The 13,595-nt window shown below is 41.1% G+C and overlaps 1 protein-coding gene across 1 annotated transcript in view; it reads left to right on the forward strand.

Moving 5' to 3' along the window:
• Positions 1–7,322: 7,322 nt before the first annotated feature.
• ADGRG2 (adhesion G protein-coupled receptor G2) overlaps positions 7,323–13,595 on the forward strand; it is a 69,542-nt gene continuing 63,269 nt past the window's right edge. The window contains exon 1 of the mRNA XM_052663902.1: positions 7,323–7,440. Within this exon, the coding sequence (XP_052519862.1) occupies positions 7,323–7,440 (118 nt within the window). The remainder of the gene's footprint in view (positions 7,441–13,595) is intronic.

The following is a 13,595-nucleotide window of genomic DNA, read 5'->3' on the forward strand; positions in this document are numbered from 1 at the left end:
TCATCTGCATATCTGAGGTTATTGATATTTCTCCAGGCAATCTTGTTTCCAGCTCGTGCTTCTTCCAGCCTAGTGTTTCTCATGATGTACTCTGCATATAAGTTAAATAAGCAGGGTGACAATATATGGCCTTGACATACTCCTTTTCCTATTTGGAACCAGTCTATTGTTCCATGTCCAGTTCTAACTGTTGCTTCCTGACCTGCATATAGATTTCTCAAGAGGCAGGTCAGGTGGTCTGGCATTCCCATATCTTTCAGACATTTCCACAGTGTATTGTGATCCACATAGTCAAAGGCTTTGGCATAGTCAATAAAGCAGAAATAGATGTTTTCTGGAACTCTCTTCTTAGTGACTTTCTTTGAATTTTATAGGTTATTGATAGAGATGTGTGACTATCTCTCAATATGATTGTGAATTTGTTCTATTTCTCCTTGTATTCTGTTAAAAATACTGGTTTGTAAATTTTGAGGCTGTATTATTAGTTGCATTCACATGTAGATTTGTTTAGTCTTCTTACAGAATTAATCCTTTTATGAATGCATCACTTTATTTATAGGTAATGCTTTTCGCTTTAAAGTATAATTTGTCTGATATTAACATAAACATTAATTTTCTTTTGATTAGTAGTGGCATTGCATATCTTTTCCATCCTTTTATTTTCAGACTTTCTGTATCATTGTTCTAGTTGTGTGGTTGTAAACAGCATATAGTTGCATTTTGTATTTTTTCAGTCTTACAATCTTTGCCTTTTAATTGAATGATTTAGTCCATTTATATTTAATGAATCATTGATTTGTGTGTTTAAACTCAGCATCTTTTATTTTTCCTCACTGTTCTCTGTTTCTTTTTCTCCCCTTTCTTGACTTTCAGAATGACTGAATATTCTAAAAAATCATCCCTCCCTCTACTAGTTAGGAAATTATATACCTCATTTCTGTTTTTTACTAGGTGTTATTGAATTTATAGCATCTACTCAGCTTTTCGATGTCTGAAGATAATCAATACCTTTAGCCTCCTCTAGGATAATACAGGGACCTTGGAAGACTTTAATTTTTTAAATTTCACTTTTCATCTTCCAATTGATATATTAAATATAGTTGCCATGTTTTTTTCTGTCATGTTTCATTTATCCCTGCAAGATATTATTGATATTTTATATTTTGAATTTGCCACTATACAGTGGTATAGTGCCCACCCTTAACTCTGGGTAGCTGTGGCCTCTGTCCTACGTCTCATGCTTTCGAGGCTCCCTCTCTGGCCCTTCCCTAGTCATATCCCTCTCCAAAGGATGAGGACTTTTTTATACAAGGAAGGCAAGCCCAACTCCTCCCCCAACCCTTATTTCTAAATTGTGTACTGGGAACCCACGAGTCGGGTATTTCCTGTCCAGATATTCTGTGTCTATTTCCAGGACCTGGGCAGTCCTCTTCCCCGGACAAGCCATGCTGCAGGTGTACATACCTCTAGACCTGAGGGATGACCAGAGGATAGCTGCTTAAAGGAGAGACGGGGGTTGTTTAGATCTATGGACTGAGGTGTCAACATCCATGTGCACAAAGCCTGTTGCAGTTTGAGATGGAGCCTTAGTGGAATAATAAGGGCAAACCGGATCTCCTTTCAAACTTCTGACCTGTATATTACAAATGTTAGGAATGGGTCTGGTCACATTTTTTTTTATTGCATCTCAGATCTTACATTTTTTGCCTGAACATATCTTTTAGGATTTACTTAGTGATGATTTGCAAGTAGGGAACAACATGACAGTTTTTGTTCATCTTCTGGTTTCCATTGTTGCTTCTGAGGAGACAGCTGTCCGTCTTACAGATGCTCCTTTGGAGGTTAACTGTCTTGTTACTCTGGCTACTTTCAAGATTTTCTCTGTGTTTGTGATTTTCTTCAATTTCACTATTTCGTGTTTACATGTTGGTTCCTTTTATTTATTATAGAGGTTTTTGGGGCTCGTTGGATCTGTGGATAGGTGTTTGTTTTTTTTTTTTTTTTTTTTTTACCAGTTTGGGGTCAGTCTGTCATTATAACTTCAAACATTGGCTTTTGCGCCTTCTCTCCTCTTTGAATTTTGTTTAAGTGTATGTTAGACCTTGTATTGCTTTTTTCCATGTCTCCGAACTGTTCTTTTGTATTTTGTATCTGGAGCTCAAGCTTGCTTCATTAGGCCCAAACCCTCAGGCCTAAGTGGCTCCTTTGTTTGAGTAAGCTCTGGGAATTGGTCATGGACAGGGAAGCCTGGTGTGCTGCAGGCCATGGGGTCGCAGAGTCGGCCATGGGGTCGCAGAGTCGGACATGACTGAATGACTGGACTGAACTGAACTGAACTTGCCTATATTATCTCTCTGAGTTCCTCCTTTGGCTTCACCTTTGACCTGGTGATTCTTTTCTATCTTGTCAGCTCTCTGATATATTAAAGAAAATACTTTTTAATATTTTATTCATGATTTTTAATTGTCTTCAGCAGAAGGTTTGATCTAAATCAAACCAGCCCTGAGATTCTCTGACTTCTTTGACAGTTGAATGATCAAAGTCAGTTGCTTTTTCACCTTTTAGTTCTTGATTTTATCTGCCTTCTTTAGTACCTCCTTTTATAATTTCTCCTTGTGCTAGTCTTGTTAGCCAACATGCATGATTCAATGTAAATATCTCAAAGGCATAATGTTTTCTAAAGATAGATTTATGATTTATTACCATTCAGGGTTGCACTGATGGTCTTTAAAAATATATACGTATACTATTTAATGAAATTGAAGAGATCGAGAATAATTTCTTGGAGTGGCATATAATTTCTTGGAGGGCCATGGCTTTCAGTCATGTAGCTTATGTACTGTCCAACCCTAGGGGTTGCCATTTACATCAGAGTCTACAACCCTAAGAGATGAATCTGGGATAATCTTTAATTTGTGGATGTCTAATGTCAAGGTCTAGTTTTACTGTTTAAATGCTAGCAAAAAGATTTCTTTGTCATGGCTGTTGTCTCACAAGCCATCCTCAGCAACTTGAAATTTAGCTAAGAACCAGTGGCTCTTCAAGTCACCTCTGTTGATGACCTAGATCACCTTGACCTAACCCACCTTATACCAGGAGATGAGGAATAAATAGTTCCAGCTGAAAAAGATAAAAACGACTTTAATGTACAGTGAGTAAGGGTTTCAAACTCTACAGCTTTCCCTCTGATCAGTGACCCCAGAAATGTCCTGACCCGGTAGGATGTTCTCTCGTTTATGCAGAGGGCAGTAGGAGCGGCAGTATTTTAAATAGCATTAAACTTCTTCTCCTATTAGGAAAGTATATATTCAGCCTGAGGAAACATACTCCAGGCTGGACAGTGAAAAGCAGTCTTTGCAGTGACGCCAGGTCTGTAGTAAGTTCTTCCTGAGCCATATTCTCTCTCCTAGATGATTTCTGGAGTCACCCTTCATTTCTGGCCTTTCCTGCCATCATCTGGGAATTGAGTGCAAGCTCTCTTCAGTGGAAAGGCATGGTTTATTTTGGTCAGAGGCCCAAGTCACAGCACATGTTAACCAGGCTCTGTGTCCCATGACTGATTTAACTTTGACCATAACTTATAAACCACTTATGCCCTACCCTCCAAGTGGTAAAGCTCATGAATGAGGTTGCAGAAATTTTGAAAATTCTGTAATAGCATTTTGAGTTTGTTGTTTCATTTTGCCTTGGAAGTTTGCTTCCGAGGGGACAATTTCTCAGGAAATGGTGGCCTGGTAGAAAGAGTAGGAGTCCCACCAAACAAATGAACGTGACCCTTCTCCTGGAACAGGGATCCCCAACCTCTGGGATCTAATGTCTGATGATGTGAGGTGGAGCTGATATAATAATAATAGAAATAATGTGCCCAATAAATGTAATGGACTTGAATCATCCTGAAACCAACATCCCTTTCCCCCTACCCCCTGGTCCGTAAAAAAATTGTCTTCCATGAAACTGGTCCCTGATGCCAAAAAGGTTGAGGACCGCTGCCCTGGAATATATTGGGCCTCTTTCTACACCTATATAACAAGAATCTCAGCTAGGTGGATTCTGAATTCCTTTCCAAAAGCAGACTGCTCTGGTACTCTTTCTAGAACTAAAATTAGATACTTGTGCAATAAATCTTCTAAATCAGCTCTTTGAATTCCAGGTGGAGTCAGGCCTAAGGCATTTGTATAGGAGAGTTTTTTTGGTAGAGATTTGGTTCATTAAATACAGCTTTTTTAAAAAAGGAGTGCTCTGGCAGAAGCACTATGGGAAGCTGCTGTACAGCACAGGGAGCTCAGCTGGGTACTCTTTGGGTGGGATGGTGGGGGGAGGTTCGAGGGAGGGGGTATATGTATACATATAGCTGATTCATATCGTCATACAGCAGAAACTAACACAACATTGTAAAGCAACTATACTACTGCAATCAAAAAAGAAAAAGGGAATACTTTTGAAGGGGGAACTGAGTTCAAAAATTAAAAATAGATTATTTTTACACTTATATATGAAACTTATGCATATAAGTGTATAATTCAGTGAATTTCTGAAACTGAACACATCATGTAACCAGCAAGCAGAATATTACCTGGACCTCAGAAGCCCCCTTGTGCCCACTTCTAATTGTTATATCCACTGCTCCTTTCCAAGGATAATGACACTCCCAACCTCACTCCATCGATTAGTTTTGTGTGCTTTTGTTTCTCATCTGAATGGGATCATGGGCAACATGCATTCCTTTATGGCTGGCTCTTTTATCTTACAATATATTTCTGAGGTTCATCAATATTATTGTATGTAGCTGTAAGAGACACTTAAGTTTTTCTCCAGAGAGACATTACTGTATCTTTGCACAACGATATTAGCATTATCGTTGAAGTGACTCATTCTGGAGGATCAGCAATATACCATTATGAACAGAGCGAGGATAAAAGTGCTGGAGAGGAGGGACAAACCGGAGGCACTTTATAATTTATTAACGTAGCATGTTATTAATATATAATACAATTTACAGTATTGATTTTAAAGATTTAAGTCCTCTTTGGAAGGAGAAGGATTCACTTCTTACCATGCATGTCCAAGGAAAGAATTACCTCCCTGGTACTGGCAATGGCTATTAAATTATAGGGTTCCTTTTATTAAAAAATTTTTTTGTTTATTTTTGGTTTCACTGGGTCTTCGTTGCTGCAGGAGCTTGTCTCTAGTTGTGGCCAGTGGGGGCTACTCTCTAGTTGCGGAGTGAGGGCTTCTCTTTGCGGTGGCTTCTTCTGTTGCTGAGCACATGCTCTAGTTGCATGGACTCAGTAGTTGTGGTGCATGGGCTTAGTTGCTCTGCGCATGTGGAATCTTTGCAGACCAGGGATCAATCCCGTGTCCCCTGCATTGTCAAGCTGATTCTTATTCACTGGACCAGCAGGGAAATCCGAAATTAAAGGACTCTTAACAATTGCCAGCTTTTCCTGGAGACTGAGAAATCGTGATTTATTCCCAACTTTCCATGTCCTCATCTCTGTAATCCTCACACAGACAAGGTACAGGATAGCTGTTTGTTTACTGACTGACTGAAGAGTCTACAGCTAGCATTTATAGTCCCTTCACAGTGTCAGCCCCTGTGCCCAGATGTCTGCTTTAATCACCACAGCAACACTATCAGGCTGGCACTGTTATCACAGTTTGTTAGGTGGGGAATCTTGGCCATTGGAAATAAGTTATCCAAAATCACTCAGACATGGTGTGGCAGAACCAGGACCTTTGGCCCCATGCTTTTTAGCCTTCACTGTGGTGCTACACACTGTCTATCTTGAGTTCAGGGAGGTGCAGTGGTGACTGGCTTTGTGGGTGCCCTGTGGCCGGGAGCTCTGCCAGCTGAGAACACATAGCCTAGTGTGTCCTGGCCCCTTCCCTGGTGGCTGTGTAGAGGGAGCCTGCTCAGTGGGCTCTTGCTGCCTGAGCCCTGTGGGTGGAATGTGATTTCCTGGCTGGCTTGTTCCTCCTTCAGCATCTCACGCCAGCAACTACTGCTGGTGCTGACTGCCTATCATGGAGTTCTGTTGCTCATCTCCTCTGCAGTTTTCTCTGTGTGCCGAGCTCCTCCCAGCCCCTGCCCCACCTCCACCACATGTATTTCATCTAGTTACTACCTAGTCAACCCCACATTTCATCTAGTGTATATTGGCTCTCAATGAATATTTGTTGGAACAAAGTTAATAAATGAATGGTAAATAACACTTTTAAATTCAGTACTGATATAAATTTTGCTTTTTGAAAAATGTTGACTCTGCTGAAAAATGTCACGTAATAAAAATGGTAATGAATTAACATCTAATAAAGAGGAAATGGAACATATCCATCCTTTTACAGCGTAAGACATAAATGGGATAAGATTCTGTGACCTCTTCTGATTCTTAGCAGTTTTTTAACCAGCCTTTATATAGTGGTAATCGTTATATATGCAGCATTTTGTGTTTTTAAATTCCTCTTGATATTTTACAGGTATTGATGTAATAGGGGACAGCCAGTTGGATGTTGGATCTATTTCTTTGACTTTAACTTTTGCTCTTCGTGGCTTTTGTTATTATGTGGTTTAGTCACTAAGTCATGTCTGACTCTTGTGACCCTCATGGACTATAGCCTGCCAGGCTCCTCTGTCCATGGGATTTCCAGGCAAGAATACTGAAGTGGGTTGCCATTTCCTTCTCGATTTGTTATTATAATCATACATAATGTCCTGCCTCAGGGGACCCTGCCCCTCTGTCAGAATGTTAAACCAAAGTGCCTTTGTTCAGCTTACAGGGAGACAGTCTGCCCCTGCCCTGTGAATGGCTGCAGAAAGGAAGAAACACATGCTCTCCTGTTTTACAAGATAAATGGAAATGGCCTTTTTACTTCCTCATCTCCTCTCACTCTCTGTTCTATAAAAGAAACTGGCATCTAGACCCCATAAGATCAATTTTTGGGAGGGACACTAGTCTACCAGCTTGCTGAATAATGTCATACTCCTTGCGTCAAATACCTCATTTCATGATTTATTGGCCTGTCTTGCTACAAGTAGAGTGAGCTTGGACTCGGTAACATTGATGCTTTCCATAAATCTACATGGACTACCCTGCCTATCATTTTTAATATATATTATCCCAGTGGCTGGGTCTCCCATAATAAACATGGGTTTTGCTTTTTGTAACCATTGCCCACCTGGCATTGCCAATTCCCTGGAACTAGAATATTTTAAAGGGAGGGGTGTTGCAGGTTGTCTTGCTTGAGGAACTGACCTTTTGGGCATTCTGTCTTATGATTATAGCAAGCTGTGATGATGTGTTTTCCCCTTACTTTATTTCAGGATGTTTTTCTCTGGTGGGCAGTGTGGCCATGTTGGCAGACCTGAAGAACTTTTACTGATGTTGAAGGTAGCCCTTGTCATCATTTTTCTTCATGTCACTCTGGTTACATCCTTGGAAGGTAAGATGCTCATTTTCCTTTATCTCTTTTTCTGTTTTATCAGTGTGTATGTTTGTGTGTTTGGGACTGTTTTTTACAGTGGTAAAATTAGTGTAAAACATTTTAACAAGTTTTAAGTGTACAATTCACTGGCATTAAATGTAGTTCACAATTTTGTGTGGCCATCACCACTATCCATTTCCACAACATTTTCATCATCTCAGATAGGAACTCTGTTCCCATTAAGCAATAACCTGCCTCCCCGCTTCCTCCCAGACCCTGGTAACCTCTGTTCTTTCTGTCTTTATAATTTTTCCTCTTCTAGGTACCTCATATAAGGAATTACACAATATTTGTCCTTTTATGTGTGGCTTATTTCTCTTAGCATAATGTTTCCAAGGTTCATCCATGTTGTAGCATGTATCAGAATTTCATCTCTTTTTAAAGCTGAATAATGCTCCATTGTATCTGCATATCATACTAAGTTTATTTATTCAGTGTTAATGGCATTTGAGTTATTTCCATCTTTGGGCTACTATAAATCATGCTGCTGTGCACATTGTTGTGTAAGTATCAGTTTGAGTCCCTTCTTTTGATTCTTTGGGGTGTGTATACTTAGAAGTAGAATTGCTGGTCATAGGTAGTTCTATGTTTAACATTTTAAGGGTCTGGCAAACTGTTTCCCACAGTGACTGCACTATTTGGCATTCTTACCAGCAAATCACAAGGATCCCAATTTCTCTATATCCTTACTAAAATTTGTTATTTTCTGTTTTTTTTGATAATGAGTGTGATATGGTATATCATCATGGTTTTTGTTTGCATTTCCTTAATGATTAGTTATGTTCAATAGTTTTTCATGTGCTTATTAGAATCATGTGTGTATCTTCTTTAGAGAAATGTCTATTCAAATCTTTGGTCCATTTTTGAATTGGATTGTTTGGGAGTTTTTGTTGTTACTGAGTTTTTGGAGTTCTTTATATAGTCTGGATATTAGTCGTTTATCAGATATACGACCTGCAAAAATTTTCCCAGTTCTGTGGGTTGTCTTTTCACTCTTTTAAGTAGTGTCCTTTGATGCAGAGAAGTTTTTAATTTTGATAAAATCCAGTGTATCTATTTTTACTTTATTGTCTGTGCTTTTGCTTTTATATCAAAGAAATATCATGAAGATTTTCCTCTATTTTTCTTCTAGGAACTTATAGTTTTAGCTTTTATGTTTAGGTCCTTTGATCCATTTTGAGTTCATTTTGTATATGGTGTGAGGTAAGGATCGAACTGGACTTCCCTGGTGGCTCAGCAGTAAAGAATCTGCCTGCAATACAGGAGCTGCAGGAGACTCTTATTCAATCCCTGGGTCAGGAAGATCCCCTGGAGGAGAAAATGGCAACCCACTCCAGTATTCTTGCCTGGAGAATTCCATGGACAGAGGAGCCTGGTGGGCTACAGTCCATGGGGTCACAAAGAGTTGGACACTACTGAAGCGACTTAGCATGTGCACACGCAAGGATCCAACTTCATTATTTTACATTTGGATATCCAGTTTTCTTAATACTATTTGTTGAAAACACTGTCTTTTCCCCATTGCATGGTCTTGGCACCTTTGTCAAAAATTAATTGACCATATATGTGAAGGTCTGTTTCTGGTGCTTACTTGTTTATAAAAGTAGCTACTCAAAGGCACTTCTGTATGGAAATTTAAGGGAGATAGAGAATCACCCTAATGAAGCATTATTTTCAGAAAAGAGGATCTCTATAAGCTTATGAAAGGAGAAAAGGTACCTGAGGAGGGCAGTAAAAAGACGAGAATTACCAGGGCTGCAATATGTTTGGGTACAACTCCCAAAAGATTACAGTGCTGTGCAAATATAAAAAATCATTACAGGAACTTCCCTGGCCATCCAGTGGTTAAGACTGCACTTCCACTGCAGTGGGCTTGGCTTTGATCCTTGATCAGGGAACTAAGATCTGACATGCCATGTGGCGTAGCCCCCTCCCCCCCCCCAAAGAATCATTATAAAGAAGACACTATTAGGGACACACAGAAATATCTTTCTTATTTAGAAGAAAATTGCCAGACCAAAGAATCTTTGTTGGATAAAACAAATATGTACTGGCAGCAAACAATGTAAGTATAACACACACAGATGCACACAAATAGAAAACTTCCCAACAGACTAATACACAATTGGCAGTCTTTCAAAAGTAGGCACTGGGGCATATTGTCAAGGACCCACAATACTTTACATGAAGAAATAAAGAGTCAATGTGTATCGACTACTTACAGTGTGCTGGGTCTCTATGTGCTTTGCATATCAATCCATCCACTCTCTTAAGCTGCTAAACCAAGTCTGTTGAGGGGAAATCCTAGTCTTAGCACCATTTCACAGATCAAGAAACTCAGGCTCAGAGAGATAAGTAACTTGCTCAAGGAAGTGACTGCTGTGGGAATTGTACTTAACTTGGAATTTTGTGCTTGTAACCACAAAACCAGAGTTTTCAAACTTGAGTGTACATCAGAATCACATAGAAAGCTTGTTAAGACAAACCCATCCATGAGAGTTTTGGATTAGTAGCTCTGGGGGGACCCTGAGAATTGGCATTTCTAACAAGCTCCCAGGTGATGTTGATGTGACTGGTTCAGAGGCAATCCCATTGCCTCCACAACTGGCAGAAGACATAAGTAGGAAGAGAGAACTCCAGATATACATCATGGGGTACAAACTCTGTTGTGGCCATGTGACGTTCTTATAAACTGCTCACTCACCGTCTCCTTGGGGCATCTTAATGTAAGTGTAAGAAATTATATGTACCCAGCACACTGACATCCCTGTGGGATTGTCAGGGCAAAAATCAAACGTCCTCACTTTACTGATGAGTAAATGTCCCCAGGGACGTTATTGGTTAGGAAGCGGTGGAGCCAGACTAGATACTAGATCTTTGGTCTCGTGTTTCAGCGCTTTTTCCACCACAGAGTAGATGAGGAACGAAAGTGGAGCACGAGGGGAAAAATCATCCGAAGGAAAGCTGCTTGATAGAAATAAGTCTGTTTTGAAGAAGTATATTTAAAAATGACGAAAATAGGGGCTTCTGTGAAGCCAGAAGGTGGTCCAGTGGTTAAGAATCCACATGCCAATGCAGGACACACAGATTTGATCCCTGATCTGAAAAGATGCCACATGCCGTGGAGCACCTAAGTCTGTGCACCACAGCTACTAAATCTGTGCTCTAGAGCTCGGGAGCCACAACTACTGAGCCCACCATGTTCTACAGCTACTGAAGCCTGAACGCCCTAGAGCCCGTGCTCCACAACGAAACTGTAGCCCCTGATTGCCACAACTAGAGAAAAGTCCACACAGCAACAAAGACCAGCACAGCCAAAAGTAATAATAAAATTAATTAATTAATTTCAATAAATGGTGAAAATGGGCCAGGTAGACAGGAGAGGGCACAGCTCTGACACCAACCCGAGCAGGGAAAACCTGAGTGGATGCTAAGGTCACTGAATGTATTTCTTGCTCTGGCTCTCTGATGAATTGATTTCTTCAGGCAGTGGTTCTCAGAGTGTGGCCCCCAGACAGGCAGCATCAGCATCACCTGGGAGCTTTTCAGAAGTGCAGATTCTCAGGCCCAGCCTAGACCTGGTGAGTTGGGAACTCTGGGGGTGAGGCCCAGCCATCTGTGCTTTAATCAGCCCTCTGGGTGTTGTTGATGCCTACCCAAGCATAGAACCACGGTCTTTAAGAATTGGCTGAACTTTACTGTGCCACATGATATAGTAGAATATGGTGAGATCCATGGTTCGAGCCCTCCACATGCCTGCCACCTGCTATTTGTATGATCTCTGTTTGCTACTAGACTGATATGGGGCTCAGTTTCCTCATCTTCAAAATGAGTATAATACTGAGCTCCTCTAGAGGGCTTTTGTAAGGCTCAATATATGTTAAAAAAAGAAACTTCATGATGGCAGACATTTTTCTTTTCCATCTCTATTGATATACAACATCGTATATGCAAAGGTTTTTCTTAATGAAGTGTGTTGGGATCTGGAAAGGGCTAAATTGGAGATCATTATTGTCTTTCAGAACTCCCATTAAGAGCATTCATGTTATCTAATAATTACTTTGATAATATTTACCTTGTGCCAGCCACTGTTCTGAGCCCTTATAAAAAGCTATTTCATTTAAAGCTCACTCAGTAACCCTTTGTAGTAGGCACTAGTATTATTAGCTCCATTTTATAGGAAACTGAGGCACAGAGAGGGTAAGCAACTTGCCCTAGCTTGCACATTTTGGTTGCAGAGCTGCGATTCCAACTCAGGTCATCTGACTCAAAGTTTGTGTGTTTAACCACTACACTATCCTATCTTCTAGCATTCTTAAGCTCTCTGCTACACTAGGTTGTGTACTCTGCATAGCAGTTGTATATCTGTAAGTTAAAAATAAAGCTGGAATCCACTTTAGGACTGGATGTCAGACTGGATCATCCAGATAGCTTATAGGCACCATCTTTCTGAACAACTTTGGGCTGAGACAGGTTCTCTTCAGTTCAGGATGCCTGGTCTTTGATGAAGGCCGAGGGGACGTGCTGATTGTACTACACTGGATAAGTAGTTGTGTGGTAATGAGTGCCTGTTGTGTGCCCAGCATTACTGCCTGCTGAGTGAGCATCATTTCTGAGTCCAGGGAGTTTACACTCCAGTTGGAGGGGCATGACTAGGATACATGAAAAAAAAGTACAAACTGTAACTAAATCCTAAAGTGTGAGTCAGTGCTATGGGGCTCTAACATATATGGCCTCTGGCCAAGTTCATGCATGACGCTAGTAGGATGCTAAGCCACCTGTAGCAGATGCTATTGGTGCTCTGCTCATGTCCCCTTGAGCCACCCAGAGGTTATCTTCAGACAGATCCTGTGCCTTCTTGATGGCTCCCATGTCTCACTGACTGAGAATGATCTGTGCCCATGGGTCTATGCTTGACCTGTGCAAGGAACCAGCTAGTAGTGCCAGAGAGTTAATACCCCAGAATGGTGAAGAATGGGAGTTGGTGCTTACCTATGCCAGCTTCCCCAGCCCTTGGTGGGATCATGCTAAAGTGTGTTCTGTACACCCAGTGGATTGTTGGATTGGGCCCCAGATGCCCACGGTAGCAATGTGCTCATTAGTGTACCCACTGTTGGCTTTACTCCCTTCCCTACTCCCTCCCTCTGCTTCCTGGGGTCATCCCCATTGGGAAACATGCCCATTCTCCAAAGTGCAGCCCAGTATGACTACCTCTAGAAAACCTCCCCTGACCTTTTCAGAAGAATTAAATCTCTTTTATCGTGGTCCCTTTTGTTTTTATGCATGTCTTCTTTATACTTGTCGCTTCGTCTCATGTCAAGGAAGTCAAACATACTTCCTTGGCATCATCAGTCTTTCCAGCACATGGTATGTGCCAAGTGAGAAGGGGGAAGAAAAGTTTGACAAGGTGGATGAGAAACTCATGGGATGAAAACTAATGAGTATTGATGACCTGCCCTGGGGCAGGCCATTCAAGGTGCTTTACATAGACCATCTTGATTAATCCTCACAAAAACCCTTTATGGTAGATATTTTTCATTTCTGTTTGCAGATGAAGAGACTGAGTATCAAAGAGATTAAGTCATTTGCCCAGAGTCAAACAGCTTGGAGGATTCCCCATTGGAATCAGTAGCCTGTACTGTTCCTACTCTACTGGGTTGCCCAGGAAGGGAAGACTGAATGAACGTGGGATGAGGCATGAAGAGAAGATGGAGAGGGAGTCTGAACTAAACTGCCAGAGAGCAGCCGCTGCCCCTGGCTCTGGGGGATGTGGACTGCAGGCATGGTAGCTTCACCCTGGAAGCCTCAGAGATGACTCAGTAGCTCCTAGCAATGAGGAGAGATTGGACTAATACTCTCTTGTTAGGTTGCTGGCCACCAGACAGAGCCCGTAGAACTTCACACTTCCAGTTGTATAGTTTGGTGGTCATTCGTGTAGTTTGGTAGCTTTGAGGGAGTCATTCTTGGTCTACCCAATGCCCAAATGAGGTTTGACAGGTAACTATAACTTACTTACCTCTGGTCTCTAGCTCTCTTGGGCTATGCCAATGTCATTTTTTCTTTGCTTTCTTTTTTTTCTCTGCTGCTGCTGCTTTTTTGTCTTCCAAGGAGGT

This window comes from Budorcas taxicolor, chromosome X (genome assembly GCF_023091745.1).
Source record: "Budorcas taxicolor isolate Tak-1 chromosome X, Takin1.1, whole genome shotgun sequence".
In the NCBI taxonomy this organism is placed as follows: Eukaryota; Metazoa; Chordata; class Mammalia; order Artiodactyla; family Bovidae; genus Budorcas; species Budorcas taxicolor.